The following is a 21,945-nucleotide window of genomic DNA, read 5'->3' on the forward strand; positions in this document are numbered from 1 at the left end:
AGCAAAGGACCACTTCCTTTGGTGCTTGCGTATCTCTTTTCACCAGTGGATGGCAGTCCATTCTCCAGACCTTCATTGTTTCCCTCTGTCTTCCTATCTAAACATAGTGAGGTAGGTTTCCTGTACAGCGGTGAGTACATGTGTTTCTGTGGATGCCACAGTCCTTCTTTTACTCTGAACTTGACCCTTAAATGTGCCATAGTGTGGATAGAAGCTGGGGAATGAACTCTTGCCAGCAGAAGATTTATAGTCTTATGAATGAGTAAACCCAAGATCTTTGGAGGTCGATTTAGAAAGAACAGTATTGTTAGATTCTGAGTGTGTTTGTTTCAGCGGGGTGGAGTGAGTTAGTAATAGCATTTCCTGGTCCAGTAGGAAGTGGGTGAATTGCCAAGCCACTGAGATCACCACTGTTGACTCAGATTCAGGAATAAGATTAGAGTAGGGAGGTTGTCGAGTAAGCCTGGAATCAGGGCTGGTTGTGATTCTGCTTGCTCCTGGCTGATGAGAAGGCTGTGAGCTGACATCAGTAGTCCCAGGTTCCTGGATGTGCCGATAAACTATGTATTGCTTTATGAGGGCCCTTTGTGGAGGCCAGAGTTGGAAGGAGATGGGGCGGTGGGTAGCAGTTTGCCCTGTGATAGGTGAATAACTATTTTCTGCATCGCCTGTGTAGTGTGAGAGGTGAGGTGCTTAGAGAAAGTTGCAGATCCTTGTTCATGCTTCTCACGCTGATCCAGATATAGCACTAACCAAGGACATATTCAGAGTGAACAGGAGGTGCTGTATTTGATGTAGAATTGTAGGATTGAGCCACAGGAAGGATTGTAAGTCATTTGTTCTTTCTCTCATCTGGTGGGTAGTGGGAGCACCCTGGCAGATTTTCTAGAATTTGCTGAAGGCTCCTTCTTTGTCCTTAGCAGTTATCGGACATTAATTCCAAAAGGGGGAAGTAGGTCACTGTGATGCTTTATTCAGGAGGAAAAAGGAAATGGCTGTGATGTCAGAACCTGTATGTCAGTCTTTGGCCTGGCTTGCTTTCTGGTAGAGGTGTGATTTTTCAGTGCTGTGTGACAGTGTTTTAGGGGTGGGGTCATGCGTATCAGAAGCACCGTGGCTCATTTCTTTTCCTTTTTAAGCTGCTCTTCTCCCTCCATAATTTTGACTTGCCGTCCATTCCTTCCACTGACCTGCCGCTCATTTGCCCCTGTGATAACAGCTGATTTTTGGAGCATTTACTGTGTGTCTGACACTTTGAAATGCCTTACACATATTTCACTCAACCTTCACAACAACCCCATGAGGTAGGCACTCATTCTCTACCTTTTAAAGAATAGCGTAGAGTAGTTCAATTACTTGTCTGCTAGGGAGCACTAGAGTCAGGATAACTACTGAGTTTAGATGAGAAGTAGTATATCTTGGGTTTTTTTAAACTTTTTTTTTTTACTGAGGCGTAATCAGAGTGAAATGCATAAATCTTAAGTCTATGTCTTAATGACATTACACACACAGACACAGACACACACAGACACACACACACCTGCGTGACCACCCAGGTCAAGTTGTAGAACATTTCTGTTACCCTAGAAGGTCTCCTTGGGCTGCTTCCCACTCACGGCCCCTACTCCTTCCCCAAGACAAAATCACTGTTCTGACTTCAGTCACCACAGATGACTTTTGTATTTGAACATCATATAAATGGAATCACATCGTTGGTAGTCTTTTATGTCTGGCTTCTTTCCCTCATTATTATTATTATTTTTTGTTTGTTTGTTTTGTGGTACTCGGGCCTCTCACTGTTGTGGCCTCTCCCGTTGCGGAGCACAGGCTCCGGGCGTGCAGGCTCAGCAGCCATGGCTCACGGGCCCAGCCGCTCCGCGGCATGTGGGATCTTCCCGGACCGGGGCACGAACCCGCGTCCCCTGCATCGGCAGGCGGACTCTCAACCACTGCGCCACCAGGGAAGCCCTCTTTCCCTCATTGTTAAGTGTATGAGATTCATTTATGTTGTTGCAGTAGTTGGTTCTTTTTTGTTGTTGTTTTGTTGTTCCATTGTTTAAATATACAACAGTTTATTCTTTTATGAATGGGTATTTGGCTTTTTGTTGTTGCAAAATGTGGCCATTATGAATAAAACTGAGTATTCTCGAATGTGTCTTTTGGTGGATGTATGCGCTCATTTCTCTAGGGGATACATCTAGAGGTAGAATTACTAGATCAGAAGGCAGGTGTCCATTTAGTTTTAGTAGATATTTCCAACGTGGTTTTATCACTGTACTCTCTCACTAGCAATGTATGAGAGTTCCAGCAACTCTGCATTCTTGCCAGTACTTGTTATTGGTGGTCTTTTGAATGCTCTCCATTCAGAAGGGTGTTTGTTTTATTTCATTGTGGTTTTAATTGCATTTTCCTGATGAGTCATCATGTTCACCCTGTTTCTTATGCTTGTGACCACTGGTGTGTCCTCTTTTATGAAATGCCTATTCAAGTCTTTTATCCATTTTATTAATTGGGTCGTTCATTTTTTTCCTATTTATTTGTTGGCATTCTTTGCATATTCTGGATATTCATCTCGTTGGAGATAAAAATCACAAACATCTTCTCTTACTCTCTTAATAGTACCTTTTGATGACTGGAAGTTCTTTATTTTGGTGAAGTCCAATTTGTCCTTATTTTTTGTGATTAGTGCTTTTTGTGTTCTTTTACAAAACTCATTGCCTTTCCATCTCTTGGGTATTTAGAGGCAGAAAAAAATGTGGAGAACCACTGGCCATTATTGGATTCCTGTTTTTGGATTGGCTGTTTGCCTACAGTGGTGTTCTGAGCCCTCATATTTAGGAAGCACTTTAGGTTTCACAGAGCTCTTTATCATTCGCCCTCATTTGATCCCAGGCAGGAGCTCACTGAAGCCCTTGCAGGAGCGTCTAGTCCCTTTTGATGGCAAGGGACGTGGGTGGTCAACACGAGCTCTCTGGGGGCCGCAGTATCTCCAACGTTTCCCGTGGCTTTGTGCTTGAGGGCAAAGCATTAGACTGCTTGGTTCAGATCCTGGCTCTGTAACTGTGGACAAGGTACTTAACCTATTTGAGCCTTGATCTTCTCATCTGCTAAATGGGATAATGAGAGTATACCTCCCTCATGATGTAGTTGTGAAGATGAAATGAATTAATTAATAGATAATGCTTAGCACACTATCTGGCACACAGTGCTGGGTTATTATTCTTGTAGTTGTTCTTTTATTATATTGTTTGATAGGGTCACAATTGTTTTTTTTAAATTGAAGTATAGTTGACTTAAAATATTAGTTTCAGGTGTACAACACAGTGATTTGATATTTTTATAGACTACACACCATACAAAGTTATAAAATATTGACTGTATTCCCTGTGCTGTACGTTACATCCCTATGACTTATTTTGTGGTTTGTACCTCTTAATCCCCTTCACCTATTTTGTCCCCCCTCTCACTCTTCTCGCCTCTGGTACCCACTAGTTTGTTCTCTGTATCTGAGGGTCACAATTCTTTGCAGAGCTGGAAAGAGCTCTGGTCATTTACTCCATTTCTCTTTTATTGTGTCATATTTTCCTTTTCTCATTCCACACTCCCACCTCGTGAGTTCTGTCTCTTTCCCTCTCCTTTTCTTTCCACTTTTGTTATGAAAAGCCAGATGCATTTCAGAAATGAACTAAATTGATACCTGAATGAAAGCATACTGTCTTACAGGGACCGACATGGAACGTGTAGGGCCATTGAGAGTTTTGTTTGTTTTCTTTTCTTTTGAGGGATGGTGGTTAGTAGGGGCATAGGGATGGTAAATATGGAAAGGAAGTTAACTGCTTGATTCCAAAATAAAGTTGACACATTTACCTTGGTTCTAGGAATTACACACATAAGAGATTTATGTAATAGTGGTTTAAGGTATAACAAAGGAAAAGAAATTTGAAGCTGAGTGTTTTCTAGATGCCTAGAAAGGGTAGTACATACAGATCCAGATGTACATACACCAGGCTAAGAGAAAGTTTTCTGGACCTGGGGTGATAGGATTAGAATCAAGGGTGTCAAATCTACTTTAGTCAGCTCTCCACCACCCCCTCACACAATAAAAAAGGAGAACAAAACCACATGTGGAAAAGAGTGTATATTTTGATATTTCTTCTCGAAATGAAAACAAATCCTGTAGACTTTCCTGGTTGCTAAGGCCCAGTGGCCCACCCTTCACAGCCTCTGAGTTTGTCTGAACTTCCTCTTTGTGGCTCTGGGTAGCAATTTCACACTGTGTGCCATGAAGCTGATGTGACATCTGCGAGGTTCCTGAGACCTTGGTCTGCAAGGCAGCTCTTGTGGTCTCACTGTTGGCTGGTGAATACCTAGCAGGAAATGAACTGGAGACGCGTTGGCATGTAGAGAGTAGCTCTACCCCAGCGGGGAGAGGAGGGCGTCTTTGCTCTCCAGCGTGGGGGGAACAGGAAGGAAAAAGGGGGGCGTCTGGGTGGGCAGAGGGGCCTCAGGATCCCCTGGGGAGATGGTTAAAATCCAAGTTCGCAGGCCCAGCCCCGAAGTTCAGGTTCAGTGAGGTGGGGCTGGGCTGGGCACCTCTATGCTAAGGGCATGCATGATTCTGAAGCCAGGGGTCCAGGCACAACAACGTTTAGAGCAACACACAGAGGTCCAGGCCCAGGGACTAGAGTTCCACAGTGCACTGCAGCTTTGTAGACTTTTTATCTCAAAGCCGTTAAAGCTTTGTGTGTGGCTGGCTTTAAGGTGGAAAAGTAGAATCAGTCCACCCAGCCCCCGGCCGTAGGGCTGTGGCTGCCAGCAGTCTGCAGATACCCAGCGGGTCAGGCACACTGGGTGTGCTGATAGTGGTGGGAAATGGGCCCTTGGGCCTGAGAATGAGAATTTCTGAGAAGAAGAGGGAGTGTCCTGGCCGGTTCAGGGAGTCACTGTGTCTTCTGAGTCACTGTGTCTGGGTGCCAGCATGCAGTGTGGCCTTCACGGGAGTGACTGCCCTCTCGGGAGTCAGCGTCCATCCCATCACCTGCCTCTCATTCACCCTCTTACCCCCCCTCCCCCCCACTGCTCCTCCCTCTCTGTCTCTCTGTCCCCTTCCCCCCTCCCGACCTCGTTCACCACCTCACGCACTCACACCCGCACCCCAGTGTCCCTCATCCCCGGCCCATCTCTACTTAACATGTTCACATCTTTGAAAACTTTTTTTCTTCAGGGATGTTGAGGGATGATGACTGAAAAGAAACAAATATGATATTTAAAATACATTCAACATAAGTATTAATAGATCTAGCTTATTCATTGGAACTATGGAAATAAGCCAGGAACAGTGACTATAGGTGGGTTGAGTGAACAGGCTTTGGTGCTCGTGGGCCCAGGCTTGTGCTGCGCAGGGCATCGCGGAGCTCGTTTCTGTGTGTGTGTGTGTGTGTGTGTGTGTGTGTGTGTGTGTGTGTGTGTGTGTGTGTGTGTGTGTGTGTACGCTCTTCTGTGATCCTGAGCAGTGCTGCAGTCTTAATTCTTGTTCAGGGGACTTCGGCCTTCCTTTTAGGCTTTCTCAAACTTTAAAGATGAGGATTTGAGTCACTAACTCTTAACTTTTTGTGGGTTGCAGTTTGAATTGTTTGTCCAGAAAAATACATACACATTTGGTGGGGGAGGGTGGTTTTTAGACTCTCTGGGACCCATCTGTGTACCCTAAGTCAAGAACTCCTGCATTAATGAGCACAGAGGGCTCGTAGCCCCTTCTCCCAAGTTCATGTTTGTGGCACACACCTCTTCTTGTGTGACATCTGTAAGGGGTACGCAACAAACACCATTTGATATTGTGTGCATGCTTTCTGAAGGGTTTGTGCTCAATGTGAAAGAACAAGCAGATTTCAAGGAGGGAGTGAAAAGAGCTAATGCATGTAAAGACCTTAGCATCTGCCATGGTAAAGATTCACTTAAAAATGCTGTATACATTTAGTATAACCATAATTATAACACCCATTACCCCCATAAGACTTTTTCCTGTCAAAAGCAGTTTAGAATCATTGGACTAGATATTAAACCAGGATCCCTCCAGCGTGGATGTTCCCCCTCTTTTTATTGAGTCCAGTAATTCTCTTCACTTAAGAACATGTTTGTTGAAGTCCTACTGGGAGTAAAGTACCCTAGTAAGCATTCTGGAGAAGAGGAATGAATATGATCTCAAACGCTGAAGGGAATCACTTGACTCCTCTGTGTCCCTTACCTGTATGTAGAGTCCTGTCTTCTGTGTTTCCTCCCACCTCCCTGAGGGAGGTGGGCTTATTGAGAGGGATTTGGGGGTGATAGCTTTGCTTTCTGAGGCTGGAAGGTGGCTCTGAAGAGCTGAGGGCTGCTCTCTCTCTCTGTGCTGTCAACCCCAGCAGGCTCTCACTCGGTCACTTGGATGTCTCTTTAAGGCTCACCTTCATCAGGATCTCTCTACCTGTGGTGCTGGGTTCACATCCGTGTCCTCATTTCTCTGCAGGCCCGGAGTTATCACCATGCAGGCATTGTCTGAAGAGGACCGGAGGCTCTGGATGGAAGCCATGGATGGAAGGGAACCTGTAAGTAACAATTCAGGGAAGTAGAGCAAGAATAAAGGTCCCGAGTTGTTTGTTGTTTCCTTAGTGCAGTGATTTTTGCCGTTGCTCTAAATAAAGCCTTGGGCTCTTGAGACCAATGTACCAGAGGGACTTTTTTTAAAATTCCTGGACTGATGTTTGTGGATATTGACACTGCTTCGGTGTAGATGCAACTCCTGAGCTTTGGCCTCTCAGTCTAAGGCATGGGTCCTGCATGATGCCACAGCAGAGACCCCCCCCCCTTCACCGAGGCAATTGTAGCGCCCCGAGGACTCTTAGAGGAAGCACAGTCCAGTCTGGCTTACTGAATACCTATCGATGCCTCCACAAAGTGCAGTGCAAAGCGTTACCTCAGATCCATTTTAACAGGTTAGATGATGATAAAAGTGTATACAGATGGTGCAGAACCTTTACTCATTGCCCTCTGGTTCAGCCTCCCATTGCCGTAGTTGGTTCACATCCCATTATAAGCAGTGGGATTACCCGGGCCCACGAAAGGAGTTAAGCCTAGTAATGTGATCCATGCTCCCATTTCAGAGATGCTGGTCTTTGCTGGGTGATGTAATCTTGTGGTTTTTCTGCATCTTGTGACATGAGAAACCCACGGAAAAACCTTGGGGGAAGTCCCTAGAGTCACAGTAGTCATCTTAATTTGCGGCCAAGGATCTCAACCCCAGTATTCAGCAAATCTCAAGGTTACAGAAGTCGTAAGAGTACGGTCTAACCATGTCCTACCAGTAAAAGATAAAAAGAATTCACATTGTCAGAGGGCCAGTAATTGGACCAATAATGATCACTTACGAAGGCACTGTCAAAAGGGGGAAGTATGTGCAAGGGACCTGAGGCATGCATAGCCTCTATTGACTGTAGAACTCTGTGCATCAAGTGGGGTGTCCAGTATAGATGATTCCAGTTCATTTGTGTGTCTCTGTCTTAGCCTACCCTGGTTAGGTGGTCTGTATCGATTCATGTCATTTTCCACTCAGGTATTTTGTATCCAAACATGGAACTCAATACAGGCAACTAAGCATAAGCAAATAACTAGTGTTTGTATAACATTTAATAATACAGAGCAAGATTTAAAGAACTATTTAAAGATTTAGGTGCAGTTTGCTAAACTCTAGGTAATTAAACATTATTTAATCTTAATTCTTCTGCGGGGCTAAGATACAGGATGCCCCTGATTTTCCCCGAGTACTTTGTTGCTGATAACTTTTGATAGCTCTCTCGAAAGCAGATACACATTTCTGCCTTCGGGGCTTTGTGGGCACAATAGCTGCTTGGCGTCATAGGCCTTTGGAAGCAGTTCCCTAAGTAGTCCTTCATATCTTTGCTGTTGTCACCTACCGTTAGTTGTGTGTAAGGCACAGACTTGGCACATGACTTCTCTTAACCCATTTACTCCTCTTAGTGCCTTACAAAGTAAGTGTTATGATTCCATTTCACGGATGAGGAAACCGAAACTTAGAAGAGGTTAAATAACTTGCCCCAAGTTACACAGATTGTAAGTGGCTATATTACTAGGGTACAGGCTACGTCGCTGTAACAGAGGGACTTGAAAGCGCAGTGGCTTAAATAAGATAGAGGTTTATTTCTGTCTCAGAGTTCAGAAGTGAGCAGTCTGTGCCTAACAGGGTCATTGTGCTGAGACAGGCTGGGACCTGGGGCCCTTTGCTGCAGTGCTTGCACCTGGGCACACCTCTCCTTGAGCAACAAAATACAAAGAAACTATAAGGGACTGAAAATAACTGGGTGCATGCGCAGTTGGGGCAAATTCTGGACAAAAGATAAAAAGAGGCCAAAAACCTCACAGCCACTTTTGAAGAACCCAGAGCAAAAGCAGGGGGTCGGGAGCAAAAGCCCGGTACTGCGCATGCCCCCTGCACACAACACCACCTAAGGGGTGGGCAAACCACCTAAGCTACCCCTCCAGCCTGACCCCTGGACACACCCCTACCCTCACCCCATATAAGGAGCAATCTTGACTCCCCTCAGGGACCTGTTACTTGTTCTCACTCCCCCTCACCTGCTGCAGCAGTGGACCCAATAAAGCCTTGCCTGAATTTCTTGTCTGGCCTCTAGTCAATTTCTATTGATTGGGGAAGGCCAAGAACCCTGGTCGGTATCAGTGCCATCCTCAACCCATGGCTTTCCATGTTCCATTCATTTCTATTTTCCAGGCAGATAATGGAGATGAGAGCATCTGGGAGCCAGAAGATGCACACCTCACTTCTGCGGGCCCCCAAATAATTACATGGCCACATATATCTACCAAGGAGGATGGGAAAAGTAGGCTGAACATAGGCAGCCATGGGCCCAGCCGGTGCCCAGGGGATCTTATCACTTCAAGGAGGAAGAACAGAAACTGTGGGGTGGCTCACAGTTTCCACCACAGTGGCAAAGCTAGAATTAGAACCCATATCTAGCCCTAAATGTCTTTGGTTTTCATCTTTAATAGAGGTAAAATGTCAAATTGCCTTCTGAGAGTCCTCGCTCAGTACATTTTTACAGTACTTTCTCTGACTCTCTTGAATGTTTCTTCAACTCATAGGGGAGGAAATACCCAGGAAGAAAAATCCTTTCAGGGCATACTATTCTTCGTATGAGTGAAAAACCCACTTTTGTGTGTGTGTGTGTGTGTGTGTGTGTGTGTGTGTTCCCTCCGATAAGCTGGAGTTCTAAAACTGCTCCACTCACTGCGTTTTAAGCCTCCCCACCTCCCTCTCCCACCACTTGATGTTTGCTTTCTGTCTGCATATGCTTGGTTTTCTTACTAACCACCTTAGTTTTCCCGTAGATTAACATCTGGCCTCTGCAGATGGAAAGTGTGCTGTTGAGAGAGACATCTCCTTGCTCCAGAATGTGCACATTAAAACAAGTTTAAGCACAAATAATTGTTTTCTAAACATAATATAAATTTATTTCCTCTTAGCAACATAGAGTTTGCATTGAAAACCACACCTCCGTGTGCTTTTAAGTTTCTTAAAGACAGAGAGAAATACAGAAATGGGATGACAGTATAATTGGCAGGAATATTAGGCCTGATTTTGTCTCCCATTGCTGAGAGCCTCTAGGGAGCATTACCGGAGGTATATACCCAGTAGACAATTAGCAGCTCCGGCTTTAATCACCATCTCCCTAATTAGTTAAAGCTGTCCCCTTGGGAGTTTTGGCTTTGGTAAGGGAGCAGAAACCTCTTTCTCTAGCTGATCTTAGAGTATTTCCCTTACTTCAGGGAGATGTTAATGGCAGCACCTATCTTTTGTTTTTATACTTACAGCTCGGTTGTTCTGTGATTGATTATTAAGCGTTGGGTATTTTATTTCCTTTTTTTTTTCTTTTGGAGCCGTTGGTAATCTTGGTTTCCACCCTTTTTGTTCTTGCATTGTTCAATAACACCTCAGAATGGTTGGTTGGAAAAAAAACCTGTAAATGAACCCCAAATCAGTTGATTTTACAATGTTTTAGTTAATTGTTAAATAAATTACAGTTTTTAGCACCCAGTGACATTCTAGTCTAAAGAAAAGTCAAATGTCTTTATATTATTGATGGATATGTAATGGAGGAAGAAATTAGAGTTGTGTTTCTATAATGAGCATTATGGTTTTGATCCATGTGATGAATTCGAATTCAAATGAAGGAAACCCAATTCAAATTTGTCTGAGAAAAAGCTGGAGTCATTGGCTTACATAACTGAAAAATATTGGGATATAGTAGTTCTGGGCCATCTGAATCCAGGGGCTTCCATAATATTTGGAGTTGGTTTCTTCTTTTGTGTTGGCTTCATTTCCAAGACGTTCTTTCTATGTAGTGGTGATATGCTTCCTAACTGTTCCAGGCTTATATCTTATTATCAGGAACAGGAGCCAGGAAACTTTTTCTGTAATGGGCCAGATAGTAAGTAGTTTAAGCTTTGGGGGCTGCATAGACACTATGGCAGCTATTCAGCTTTGCTCTTGTAGCTCAAAAGCAACCATAGACAATATGTAAATGAATGAGTGTGGCTGCATTTCAATAAAACTTTATTTATAAAAACCGGTAGAAGGCCAAATTTCAGTCATGGCCTGATATCCCTGGTCTCTAAGTATAGTAGAAAGAGAACTTTGCCTAATAATTCCAAAGAAGTCCCATATTTGAATTTTAGTGGACTAAATACTTGGACTAGAGGATGGGATAGGTGAATTGACCAGATGTGACTCACCCGCCCACTGCACTAGAACTATATAAACGGTGGAGGAAGGTTGGCTTCCCCTGAGGAGAAATCAAAGTATTGTTATGTGAGGAAGGGCAGTAGACATGAGGTAGACAAAAATGACACAGTTTCTCCCAACTCTGATATCTATACTCCATTAAATTTTCAGTTCAGAGAGCTTGTTCTTTGATACTTGGCCAGGAGTGAAAACCACAAGTTTACCCTGAACATCATACTTCATGGTGAAAGACTAGATGCTTTCTCCCTAAGAATGGGAACCAGGCAAAGATGTCCACTCTTACCACTCTTATTCAGCATGGTACTTGAAGTCCTAGCTAGTGCAGTAGGGTAAGAAAAGAAAAAAGGCCTACAGATGTTGAAATGATTCTGCTGGATTTTCTTCACTTTCTACTAAATCTGGGCTGACAAGCTATAGAGTCACCATTCCAGCCACATAAGCTTTCATTTTAATATTCTGTGGCCACTGTCTCAGGCTTGAGAATAGACTTTCCATATTAAATGGGACACAGAACCTTAGTTCAAGCTGCATAAATACTGCAACAGGGAGAAATTTTAGAGACAGCAAATTTCCTTTCTCTTGGCTCCTTGTAACTGAAGTTCTCTCCTTTTCTCTTTGTATATTGCTCATAGCATGTTCACTAAATTAAACAAGCAGATTAGAATCAGTACCAGTCTACCGTCATTACCAACACGTATACACCCAACTTGATGTATTTATTATTCTCTCTCCCCCATATGGAAAGATGACTCAGCATGTCATTGGGACTAATAGGGTAACCTGGAGTCTCAGAACCTGGACCACTCTAATCTTTAAACTGTGTTCCCACATATTCCCGCAGCTGTGATTAGTGGCGTGTGTCTGGAAGTGCTTCTCTTACCTCCTTATTTTAGAGGTATTAGTCTTCCTTCACACCCAAAGATTCTTTAGTAAAATTAAATATTTCTCCACTTTGAGCCAGTACTTGAATCTCTTTTGACATCCAGAAAGTTAGAAAGTTGGCAGATGCCAGAATTATGTGGAATTAAATTAAGAGGGAAGAAACAGGTGGTGTAGCATCAGAGATTGTGTGTAAATACATATATTCGTTTGAAGCTATGAAATTGCCACTTTTGTAAGTCAAAAATGGCCAGATATTGGCGAATTCATATGGCTCAACCTCCTAACTGTGCAGCAGAATGAAGCTCACAGCCAGGCCAGTATCACGCCCTTATTTAAGTAAGCGGGAACACTACCTAAAAAGGCCAGTCAGTGGTTGATCTTGGGTCAGTTATCCAGGTCTCCTAGCTTCCAGCTCTGTGCTCTTTTTACTACAACCTATGCACTGCTGAATTATTAGGAAGTCGTAGTTGAATGGCATCTACCCATCCTTTTTAAGTGGAGCTCCTCTGTTGTGGCTGCTGCTATGGAAGAAGGGAAAAACGGGGAGACTAAGGAAAAACCACTCCTCTAGCAAGTGGACAAGACAGCATGGCTTCCTACTGCTCACCTCCATTTTAAAGAAATCTTCCATTTTAGTCCTTGTGGACTTTGAGACTGAGCAAAGTGTGCCCTTCTCTCAACCTTTCTCTGCTAAGCCCAAGTTCCAGTCCGTGAGTTCTTAAAGAACTCATAGAATAAATGGGCAGTTGCATTACATCTTACAGTCTGCACCTGATATCCAAAAGAGTGAGCTGTTTTTTAAAGGAAAAAATAAGATTGATGACCGTTCAGATGAGATCCCGTGGTCAGAGGCAGAATGTCATGGTGGTTAAGAATGTGGGCTCAGGCAGCCTGGCTTTAAATTCCTATTCACCACTAATAGCTCTCTAACACTGGAAAATGACCTGGTCCCTCTGAGTGTGTTTCTTTGCCTACAAAATGGTGATGATAATAGTATCTTTCTATAAGATTGTTTTGTAAGGACCAACCTGTAGGTAAAGTGCTTAGCACAAGGCCTCTACATGGTGAAGTGCTCTTTAAAAGTTAGTTCTTACTATTATCTTTTTGGAGAGCAGGGACAGGGATACCTGGATTCTCTTTCTAGCTTCGTTTCTAAATTACTTGGCTCATTTAAACACAGAGTTTACTTACCCGCCTTGCCCGGGCTCGCCAGAGTGCAGGGCAGGGACTGCTTTCACTAGCATGGAAAATGTAATTTCATTTAGCAGTCAGTCTGAACTTTCAGGCTATGAGTTGGACAAGCATGAAGTAATCTTTAGCCTCATTTGCTGTGATGCGGCCCAGGCCTGGTAATTTGTAATCCCAGTTGTATGCCAGGCTCAGCTCATCACTCTACTGCTGATGCTTACATTTTCCTTTCTTAGTAAAATAAGCAATCCAAGGAGTATGGATGGTTAGGAAGGTGTGGGTGGAATTGCTAAGCTCCTGTGTGGTGATGCAGGTCTCACTTCTTTCTGAGTAGAAGGGTGGTTTGGAAGGATACTTCCGCCCGTTTTGTGAGAGCTCTCTTTGTAATGTCACATAGAGTGAACTGATGAAGCGTGTGAAAGCAAGGTTCCTAATTTACTTTCCATTTCCCCACCTCCCACCCCCACTCAGCCCCAAGCTGCTGGGAAATTGGATTATACCTCCATGTTACTTGTTTGTGTTTCTTTTTCTCTTACTGAGTTAAGAAGCTGGTTGCAAGCTTCATCTTTGAATCATGTGAGTGTTTTTATATAGGTAGAATTCATAACAGTACCTGTACTATCACACCAGTGTGCTCAAGTCTTAGAAGAAATTTAGTAATATTCACATCTTTCCTTGTTCCCTTTGGTTAGATGTCCTTTAGAAGAACAGTTTCTCATGAAAATCATAGAATAGTTAATTGAGGAACCTGAGCTACAAGTTGGGAGAAAAGAGGAGGAGGTTAGGTGAAATTGTTTTGTGATGGAGAGTTGATGAAACTCTTCTAAGAAATGGAAATGTTGGTGGCCAGAAGATTTTGGCTTGAACCTTACACTTTAATAACACACTGGTGGTGCTTACTCAGGTCCTAAGCATTCTTCTTTTAGCATTTAGCAAACATTTATAGATTGTCCACCAATTACCTTGATGAACAATGAGGATACCAAGATGAGGAAGGGCCACATTAACAGAAATTTCATTTGTTTGCTGCAGTTTCCCCATTGCTGAGCACAGCGGCTGGCCCAGTGTAAGCGCTCAGCAAATACTTGTTGAAAAACTAGAGGCAAAACTAAGGGGAAGGGTTGAGGATGACTGAGGTTATTTTCCTTCGCGAACCATGTTGCTTCCGTTACTTGAGACTGTGTGGGTGGATTGGAAGTTATTTGAATTTCTTGATTGTATAGTTCATTTAGATACATATCCACTTACTTGTACCAGAATTTAGCTGAGTGACCATTAATCTTTTTTTGTGCCATGGATGCATCTGGCAATCAGGTAAAGCCTCTAGATCCTTTCTCAGAGTAATTTTTTAAATGTATAAAAGATATGGCTTACAAAGGAAAAAATATAGAAATATAGTTATCAAAATATTAAAACCATTTGTGATATAATAAATATATACTTCTTTATTAACACAGTAAATAATAAGATATGAGGGCAGTCTGACAACTTGTATAAATGATATTTCAAGTTACCTGCAGCAACAGTAACATGAAATATCTGTGATTTCTACTGGTGACAAAGTTGCAGATACTGCTAACACTAATGTGGTTGTTTCCCACGTTCATATTTGAAGGAAATGCTAAATTTCAGTTAGAGGCTAATGTAAATAAAGGTTTATTTTCTTCCCCCTGCCATTGAAGTTCATGGACCCTTGTATGCTGTCTATGGACCCCATTTCTCCATTTCTTTGCAAAGATGTTTTGAGAGACTTTCTTCCTGACTTCCAAGCCCTTGTCCCAGCTTATAGTTGTACATCGATTAGTGTGATTATTTGATTACTATCGGTCCTCTTGCTTGGATAACCATCTTCCAGAGGACAAGACCACTGTCACTTTTTTTTTTTAAAGGTTTTTATATCTTTTATACATAGTGTCTGGCACAGAGTAAGTGTTTAGTATCCGCTTGTCAGATAATCAGATGAATGAACCTAAGGAAAATGAAAGTATTGGCTTGGTGTGATGTGTTCTAAACTGAAGCTGTTCCTTGGTGATTCCCCACCTACCTTTATAGACCTGCACAGATCCACTGTTTAATATTCTCACTTCTTTGTTCATTTTTTGGGTCTACATAGAACATAAAGGCCCATTTGCTTGTCTTTAGCATTTTCTGCAAGCCTCAGATCACTGCCCTACCATCTACCTATTTGAGCATTTTTCTAGGATACTTACCAAATGGAATTGCTGGTTGAATGGTATATGCACATTTAATGTTTTAATAGATATTGACAAATTACTCTCTCCACAGAAAAGTACTAAATTATGATCCATCTTATGAGGGTACCCATTTTTTCCACACCTTTGCCAGTACTGTATTATTGTGGGTCTCTGTGTGTATGTACATGTATGTCAATCTGATGGTGGAGAATTGTCTCATTTGCATTTCTCAAAGTTACTAGTGGGAGGGCTTCCCTGGTGGCGCAGTGGTTGGGAGTCCGCCTGCCGATGCGGGGGACACAGATTCATGCCCCGGTCCGGGAAGATCTCACATGCTGCGGAGCGGCTGCGCCCGTGAGCCATGGCCGCTGGGCCTGCGCGTCTGGAGCCTGTGCTCCGCAACGGGAGAGGCCACAACAGTGGGAGGCCCGCGTACCGCAAAAAAAAAAAACAAAAAACTAATGGGATTGAAAATCTTTTCTCATGTTTCCCAGCCGTACGTATTTCTCCTTTTTTATACAGTAATGTATGTAAAGTACATAGAACAGTGGCACATGATTCATGCTATATATAGTAGTAGTAGTAGTAGTATTTCTTTTTCAAATTTCTGGCCTTGGGATCACACCCGTCATTTCTCTTAGCTCTGTTTTCTAAAGCCCATGGTAGAAACCGAACTTTTTCAGGTGTCCTTTCCTTGGTTGATAGGACTTTTTCACTTCATTCTTGTTGGCAACCAACCCCTGCTGCTCAGGTTGAGAGTGGTGAATATAAAGGGTACTTCTTAGGTCCACCTGAGCTGCTGCTCTCTAGGTCCATGAGGCTGCACGATCTGAATGGGGACCTCAGGCTGCCTGCACCTCTGTACTCCAGCAGCGGTCAGCAACCTGTCAGATGCCCCCAGGTGCTAACAAGGCCCGTCTAACTCCCAGGTTGAAAATCTTCCTGTCTTCTCAAGGAGCCATGGGAGCTACAGTCCCTAACAGCTACAAGGGCTGTCAGCCAAGAGCCCGGAGATAGTGTGCCCCTCCACCTGGCTAGTGTGTGAGTCCCTTTCAGCCCTTTTGCCTGTGGGTCCATCTCTGAGAAGAGATAGAAAAGAGATAGAAGATGCGTGCCACTCTATATTCTAGAGGGCAGTCACTATTCTTCCTTCTCCCTATTTTGTTAATGCTACACATAATTTCATATTTTCTGGTAGTTCTTTCCTCCATTTTTTTTTTTTTTTTTTTTGTGGTACACGGGCCTCTCACTGTTGTGGCCTCTCCCGTCGCGGAGCCCAGGCTCTGGACGCACAGGCTCAGCGGCCATGGCTCACGGGCCCAGCCGCTCCGCAGCACGTGGGATCTTCCCGGACTGGAGCATGAACCCATGTCCCCTGCATCGGCAGGTGGACTCTCAACCACTGCGCCACCAGGGAAGCCCCTTTCCTCCATTTTTGTGGCCTAGGTTAACTACTGCTTGACCTTCTCTGAAGAGGTTGGCATAGGCGAGGCTCTAACTCTGAAGGTTTCTGTCGCCAGTTAGTTTTTCATTTGTGTCAGAATTAAGGCCAAATTAAAAGTTCCCTATTTTGTTTCCTCTATCTGCAAGATGATGTTTTTGCAAGTCAAGAATTTATCAGAGGCTGTATGTATGTGTGTGTGTGTGTGTGTGTGTGTGTTTTTGTGTGTTAGCTTTTTTTAACTTTTCATTTTAACATTGTTTCAGACTTATAAAAATATCACAGAAATAGTACAAAGAATTCCAGAGTACCCTTTACACAGGTATCCCAAATGTTACATCTTTCATAACCACAGTATAATTATCAAACCAGGGAATTAACATTGATGCAATATTATTATCTGTTTCACAGATCTCAAATTTTGCCAGTTGGCCCACTAAAATATATTTTTCTAATCCAGGTTTCCACCATGTCACATCTCCTTAGTTTCGTTTAACCTGGAACAGTTTAGAGGTTTGGCTTTTTAAAGGAACATTACCATCAGCAGGCATCCAGAGGTATGGTCTTAATAGACATTCTGTAGCAGGACCCCCTGCATCTCACAGCAACACCAATTACTATTGGCCTTCTTTCAGATATCATGGCAGGGATTCATGGGAGTGGACATTATGGTTGGAGTAGTTTCAATTTTTTTTTTCTTCTGCAGGAAAGGCAGTCAATAAAAGAGAGGTTTCTTTTTGAATGACTTTGTTCATTTGAACAATGATTGAAGTGTTCTTAGGTCTATTTCTGCAGCCTTCTCTTATACCCTAAAAGCCAGAAAGTGGTCATATTTCCTAGTGATTTAAGTCAAGGGTGGTATTTTTTAGAAATATATGGACAGAAGAAGAATTTGGAGGCATTTTGAATATTAGGAGGTCTGCGAGTTAGGTTGTGGTGAGGTGTGGAACAAGATAAGCATTTTTTGTGAGATTATCTTTGGGTTTGCTGAATCGGGCTCCAGTGTGGTCAAGTTAGGAAGGCTCATGATACCATTGTGACTGCATTCTTTTTAGGTGTGTTCCCCAAAATCCTGGCCCACCATCCTGGAAGAAAACACCAGAACAAGTAAACAAATCCGAAAAGTAAAGCCATTTTTCTAATATGGTTTTAAACATGTTTCCTTTTGGTCATTGGGAAAATAGCACAGACGTGTGGTCTAATGGTTACAGCCAAAGGCCGAGCAGAAGGAGAGTGGCCCCAGCCAGGCCCCGGCCAGCTGCCATGGCTCCCGCATGCTGTGTGGTCTTGACCAAATGCCCAGAAAAGCAAGTTTCCCCCCATCTTCACCTCTATTTTTAAAGGCAAAAAGAGAAGGGGGTGAGGGGAGCCAGAAGCTGAGCTAAGATTCCTCAGATTTAGAAACATGCCCTCTTATAATTAATCATTGCTAATTAGTTTTGCTTTTACCATAAATCTTAAGAGAGCTTTACTTCCGCCAGACTAAGGAAATCATCAACATTCTTGGCGTAAACAGACGTGGATTTTTTGGTTTTGTCTTTTTATTTGTGGGGAGGGGATGCTTAGTGTTGAAATATGTTGGAGTACTTTTTAACTTTCCCTCTTGGAACTACTTTGCAGAAATGAATGCCATATTTCTCCTAGTGCTTGTTGGCTCTGCCAGACATCTGGATGGATATGACACCTGGCTTTGGCACTTTCTCCACCTAGTTCATACCTCTGTGTGTTGTCATCTCAGGAGGATGTTGACTTACTTATGGCAGAGAGCGATTACAGTCTTTCTGTCTTTAATATTATTTACCTATAGTGCTTAGTGGTTGGAGTGCATAATAAGCACTCATGACTCATTGAATTAACTGGGGGGCGGTGAGTTGAGCTGGGTTCTGTTATGTACTCTACAGTTGAATTCATTTGTTGAATGTCTTGGGTTCTGGTCACTATTGGGCCCCTCTAAATAGAAATCCTCGAAGGCAAGGATCTTGGTGTTCTTGTTCTTCCCTATAGCTCTAGTACTAGAAGAGCCCCAGGCCAAATATCACTGAGCATATTGATTGGGAATCCATGTTGAATAAATATTTTTTGAATGAATGAATGAATGAATGAAGAAAAGAATACCCAGGAGTGTGTTCCTCTTTTTAGCCACAGGCTTTGCATTTAACTACATTTACTTCCGTGCTGCTCAGGAGTTCTTCTCCATTTCTTAGTGATTGTTGGTATGTGGCAGAAGTCAGTGTCCTGAATCAGAGAAAGTCTCAGGTTAGAAGGCTTATTAGAGACCAAAGATCTGGAATTGGTTGAGAAGTTTGTAATATTCTAACTGTTGTATACTGTCTGTAGCACTAACAATAAGTTAGGATTCATATGTGTATCTATCTATCTATATACAGATAGATAGATACACACACATATGTATATATAATATTAGTATATCCATGTACTTGTGTATGTATTGTGTGTGTGTGTGTGTATCTTCTTGCTGCTGGCCTTCCTTTAATTTATGCAGAATGCATAATTATGCTCAGAGCTATGTTTTTTAGTGGTCAGGTTGCCATGCTGTAGGAGAACCTGTGACCACTAGCATCCTTGTGGCCATGCTGAAGAAGCTAAGAGTGATAGGTTAGGGCTGACCTTAGCCTTCCATTTCCTGAGATGATTTCTTTACTTTGGCCCTTTATTTATAACATAAAAAATATATACCCTAAGCAAAAGTGTGTGCGTGTGTGTGTATATACACATGCACATGCGTGCATGTACACACATACCTGCAATAATAAGGTACAATAGAGAAGCTGGCAATAGTCATTTATTGTAATTCCACAAATGGGTTTCACTGTGTACGCAAGTGGATTCCTACTGTCCTAGTTCACTTTACTGGTAGGAGGAAAAGTATTAAATGCATGGGTTTTGGAGTCAGCCAATCTGAATTTGAATCCTGATTCTACCATGGACCCTTGAACCACTTACCTAACATCTCTGAACCTTCTGTAAACTGGGAAGAGTAACAGTACTGTAAACTGGGGAGAGTAATAGTACTTATGAGACTCGAGGAGATAACACACTGTTTCACGTTAATTCTATAAAAATTAGCTGTCCACTTAAAAGTGAATTCTAGAGACTTTTAGATTTTATATATGCCTGCCCATAGATTAGGTCATTGTCTAGAGACTTGCAAGATCTATCCCGACTGTAGACTGACTGCCTTTTGGGTTAGTTATAGTCAGTGGAACTATAATGATTTATAAAAACCTAAGTATGATGTGCTTATTTTTATTTATTTTTTGGAGCAGAGTTTGGAATAGGATATAAAGCAAGAAAGCAAAAATAATAATACTAAAAAGCAAACAAACAAAAAACCTTGGGGCTAAAAATGTGATTCTCAATTTGTCAGGCCAGTTTTGTTCATTTATGTCAACATGGCAACAGTACATTAAGCAAGCACGGAAATGTCCTGAGGTTTAATTTCCAGATACCACTGAAGTATCTTGGCAGACAGAATGATGGGGCTACTTAGGGTGTACTACTGTCCCGTCTTTTTGGCAAAGGGCTCAAAGGCCTAGCGATGAATACTTTCCTCCGTGTGAGCGGGCTCAGGACCAGAGCCATTATCACTCTCACCATAAACGGAATGTGTGCTATTTCTTTGGGTAGGTGTGTTAGTCAGTATTCTTACTGGGTTGAAGACTGTTCAGTAGATTGTTCTAAACTCCATCTACCATGTAGTTGACTTGGTCTGTGGACTCATCACAGTCCACAGAGGATTGGTACAAGCAGAGGAATTAGACACAGAAGGCAAGTTTGAAGTGTGAGGAGGTAGCTAGAACTTGAGTCACTTCCACTGATGCGGTGAACAGGGATGCTAACTCTGGGATCTGAGGATGGACTAGAGGAGGGGTGTGACAGTAATGTCTGTGAATCCTCTGAAGTGGCATGCAAGATGTCTGTATGTGAGGTGCTAAGGAAAAACGCTCATAGCGTTTCTTAGTTTGTCAGGGGGCACTGTGGTCCACTGCCACCTGGTCATTTCACGTGGACCTGGTTGTTTCATGAGGATAAATATTTGGGGGAGGGCTCTCTCTCTTTTTTCTTTTTGTTGCTGTTTTTTTTGGCTGCACTGCACGGCTTGTGGGATCTTAGTTCCTTGACCAGGGATTGAACCTGGGCCCATGGCAGTGGAAGTGCTGAGTGTTAACTACTGGACCGCCAGGGAAGTCCCAGCTCTCTCTTCTTAATACCCAGTGAAGGAATGGCATATTGTTTGGTCTGGGTCCATGAAGGAGACTTTGGAAGGCTTTACTGCTAAGTGCATTTGTCTACTGTCTGCTTGCATTTTGAGCTTGCCCAGAGATAAAATATAACCACATTTCTGTTATAGATGAGTTATACAAAGGGCGAACTTTGAAGAGTGAGTGTGTGTGTGTTTGTGTGCGAGAGAAACAAAGAGGGAGGGAGGGTGACAGGCAGAGAACCGGAGGCAGAGGGAGAGAGGGTACACACATGCACTGGGGGGTAGTTTTCAGTCACACCATTGGGCTTCTGTGTTAGGTTGATACCGATATTTACCTCATTTTGGTTAGTACTTGCATTTTCCTTTTTGTGGCTGCCACAATTAACAATTATACTCAGGCTAGTGGTGTGATTTTTTTTTTTTTTAATTTTTGAATAGCTTGAAAAAGTTATGCTTGCAAGAAAAGTAGAATCACCATTGCATTTTCTTTTTCCTGAACAACTATTCCTTTCAGTTTCTATTCCCAGTTCAAAGAAGAAATCCTTAACGTGATTCTTCCTTTTCTGCATGTTATTTCTTATTTGGTTGCATTGTTTTTTTTCAAAGTGTTGTGTTTCTGGCATTGACAGCCAGTCTGAGTTATTGACCAAGGAAGTCAACTTCATGATTGTAAGGTCTGCGAATCTGCCCTTGTTTTAGTTCAACTTATCCTAGGCCTACTTATGATAGAGATCCCATTGGCACTTGGCAGTTACTGTACTTGCTTGTGTGTTTTTATTAAGATGGTAGCAGCCAGATGGCACGGAGAGGAGGATGTAGCTTTTAACACCTTGCCCCAGCCAGTGCACTGAAGTTGTGCTGTGGTGTAACTTGATAAACTGAGCACCCCGTACCACCCAGGATGTCCCTCCCCACTGTCACTCTCCTTCATTGACACATGAGAGGATGTAAGCTGCTCTTCAACATTTTGAGCTTCTGGAGTTCACGTCAGTGAACATGTATTGGGTATCAAGTATGTACAGCCACTATGTAGGCATTGAGATAATTAATTAACAAGCCAACAGATTAGACACCTGCCCTTGTAGACACCTGCCATAAATAGTTCCCTTTTCCCATCTCTTGTCATACCTTTTTCCAGTTCTGTGCACTACAGTGGCTACTTGTTTTAAACTTAACAACTTTTTTTGTTTTTAAAACCTCC

At 42.8% G+C, this 21,945-nt stretch overlaps 1 protein-coding gene across 8 annotated transcripts in view; it reads left to right on the forward strand.

Moving 5' to 3' along the window:
• The window catches only part of ARHGAP26 (Rho GTPase activating protein 26), a 470,178-nt gene that overhangs the window by 167,294 nt on the left and 280,939 nt on the right, over window positions 1-21,945 (forward strand). For all 8 annotated transcript variants that reach the window (XR_004036031.3, XM_030841061.3, XM_060296385.2 and 5 more), the window contains one exon: window positions 6,506-6,584. Coding sequence is in view for 7 of the 8 variants with exons in the window: in XM_030841061.3 (XP_030696921.1) it covers window positions 6,506-6,584 (79 nt within the window). In the remaining variant the exon portion in view is untranslated. The remainder of the gene's footprint in view (window positions 1-6,505; window positions 6,585-21,945) is intronic.

The sequence above is a fragment of the Globicephala melas genome, chromosome 3, assembly GCF_963455315.2.
Source record: "Globicephala melas chromosome 3, mGloMel1.2, whole genome shotgun sequence".
Taxonomy (NCBI): domain Eukaryota; kingdom Metazoa; phylum Chordata; class Mammalia; order Artiodactyla; family Delphinidae; genus Globicephala; species Globicephala melas.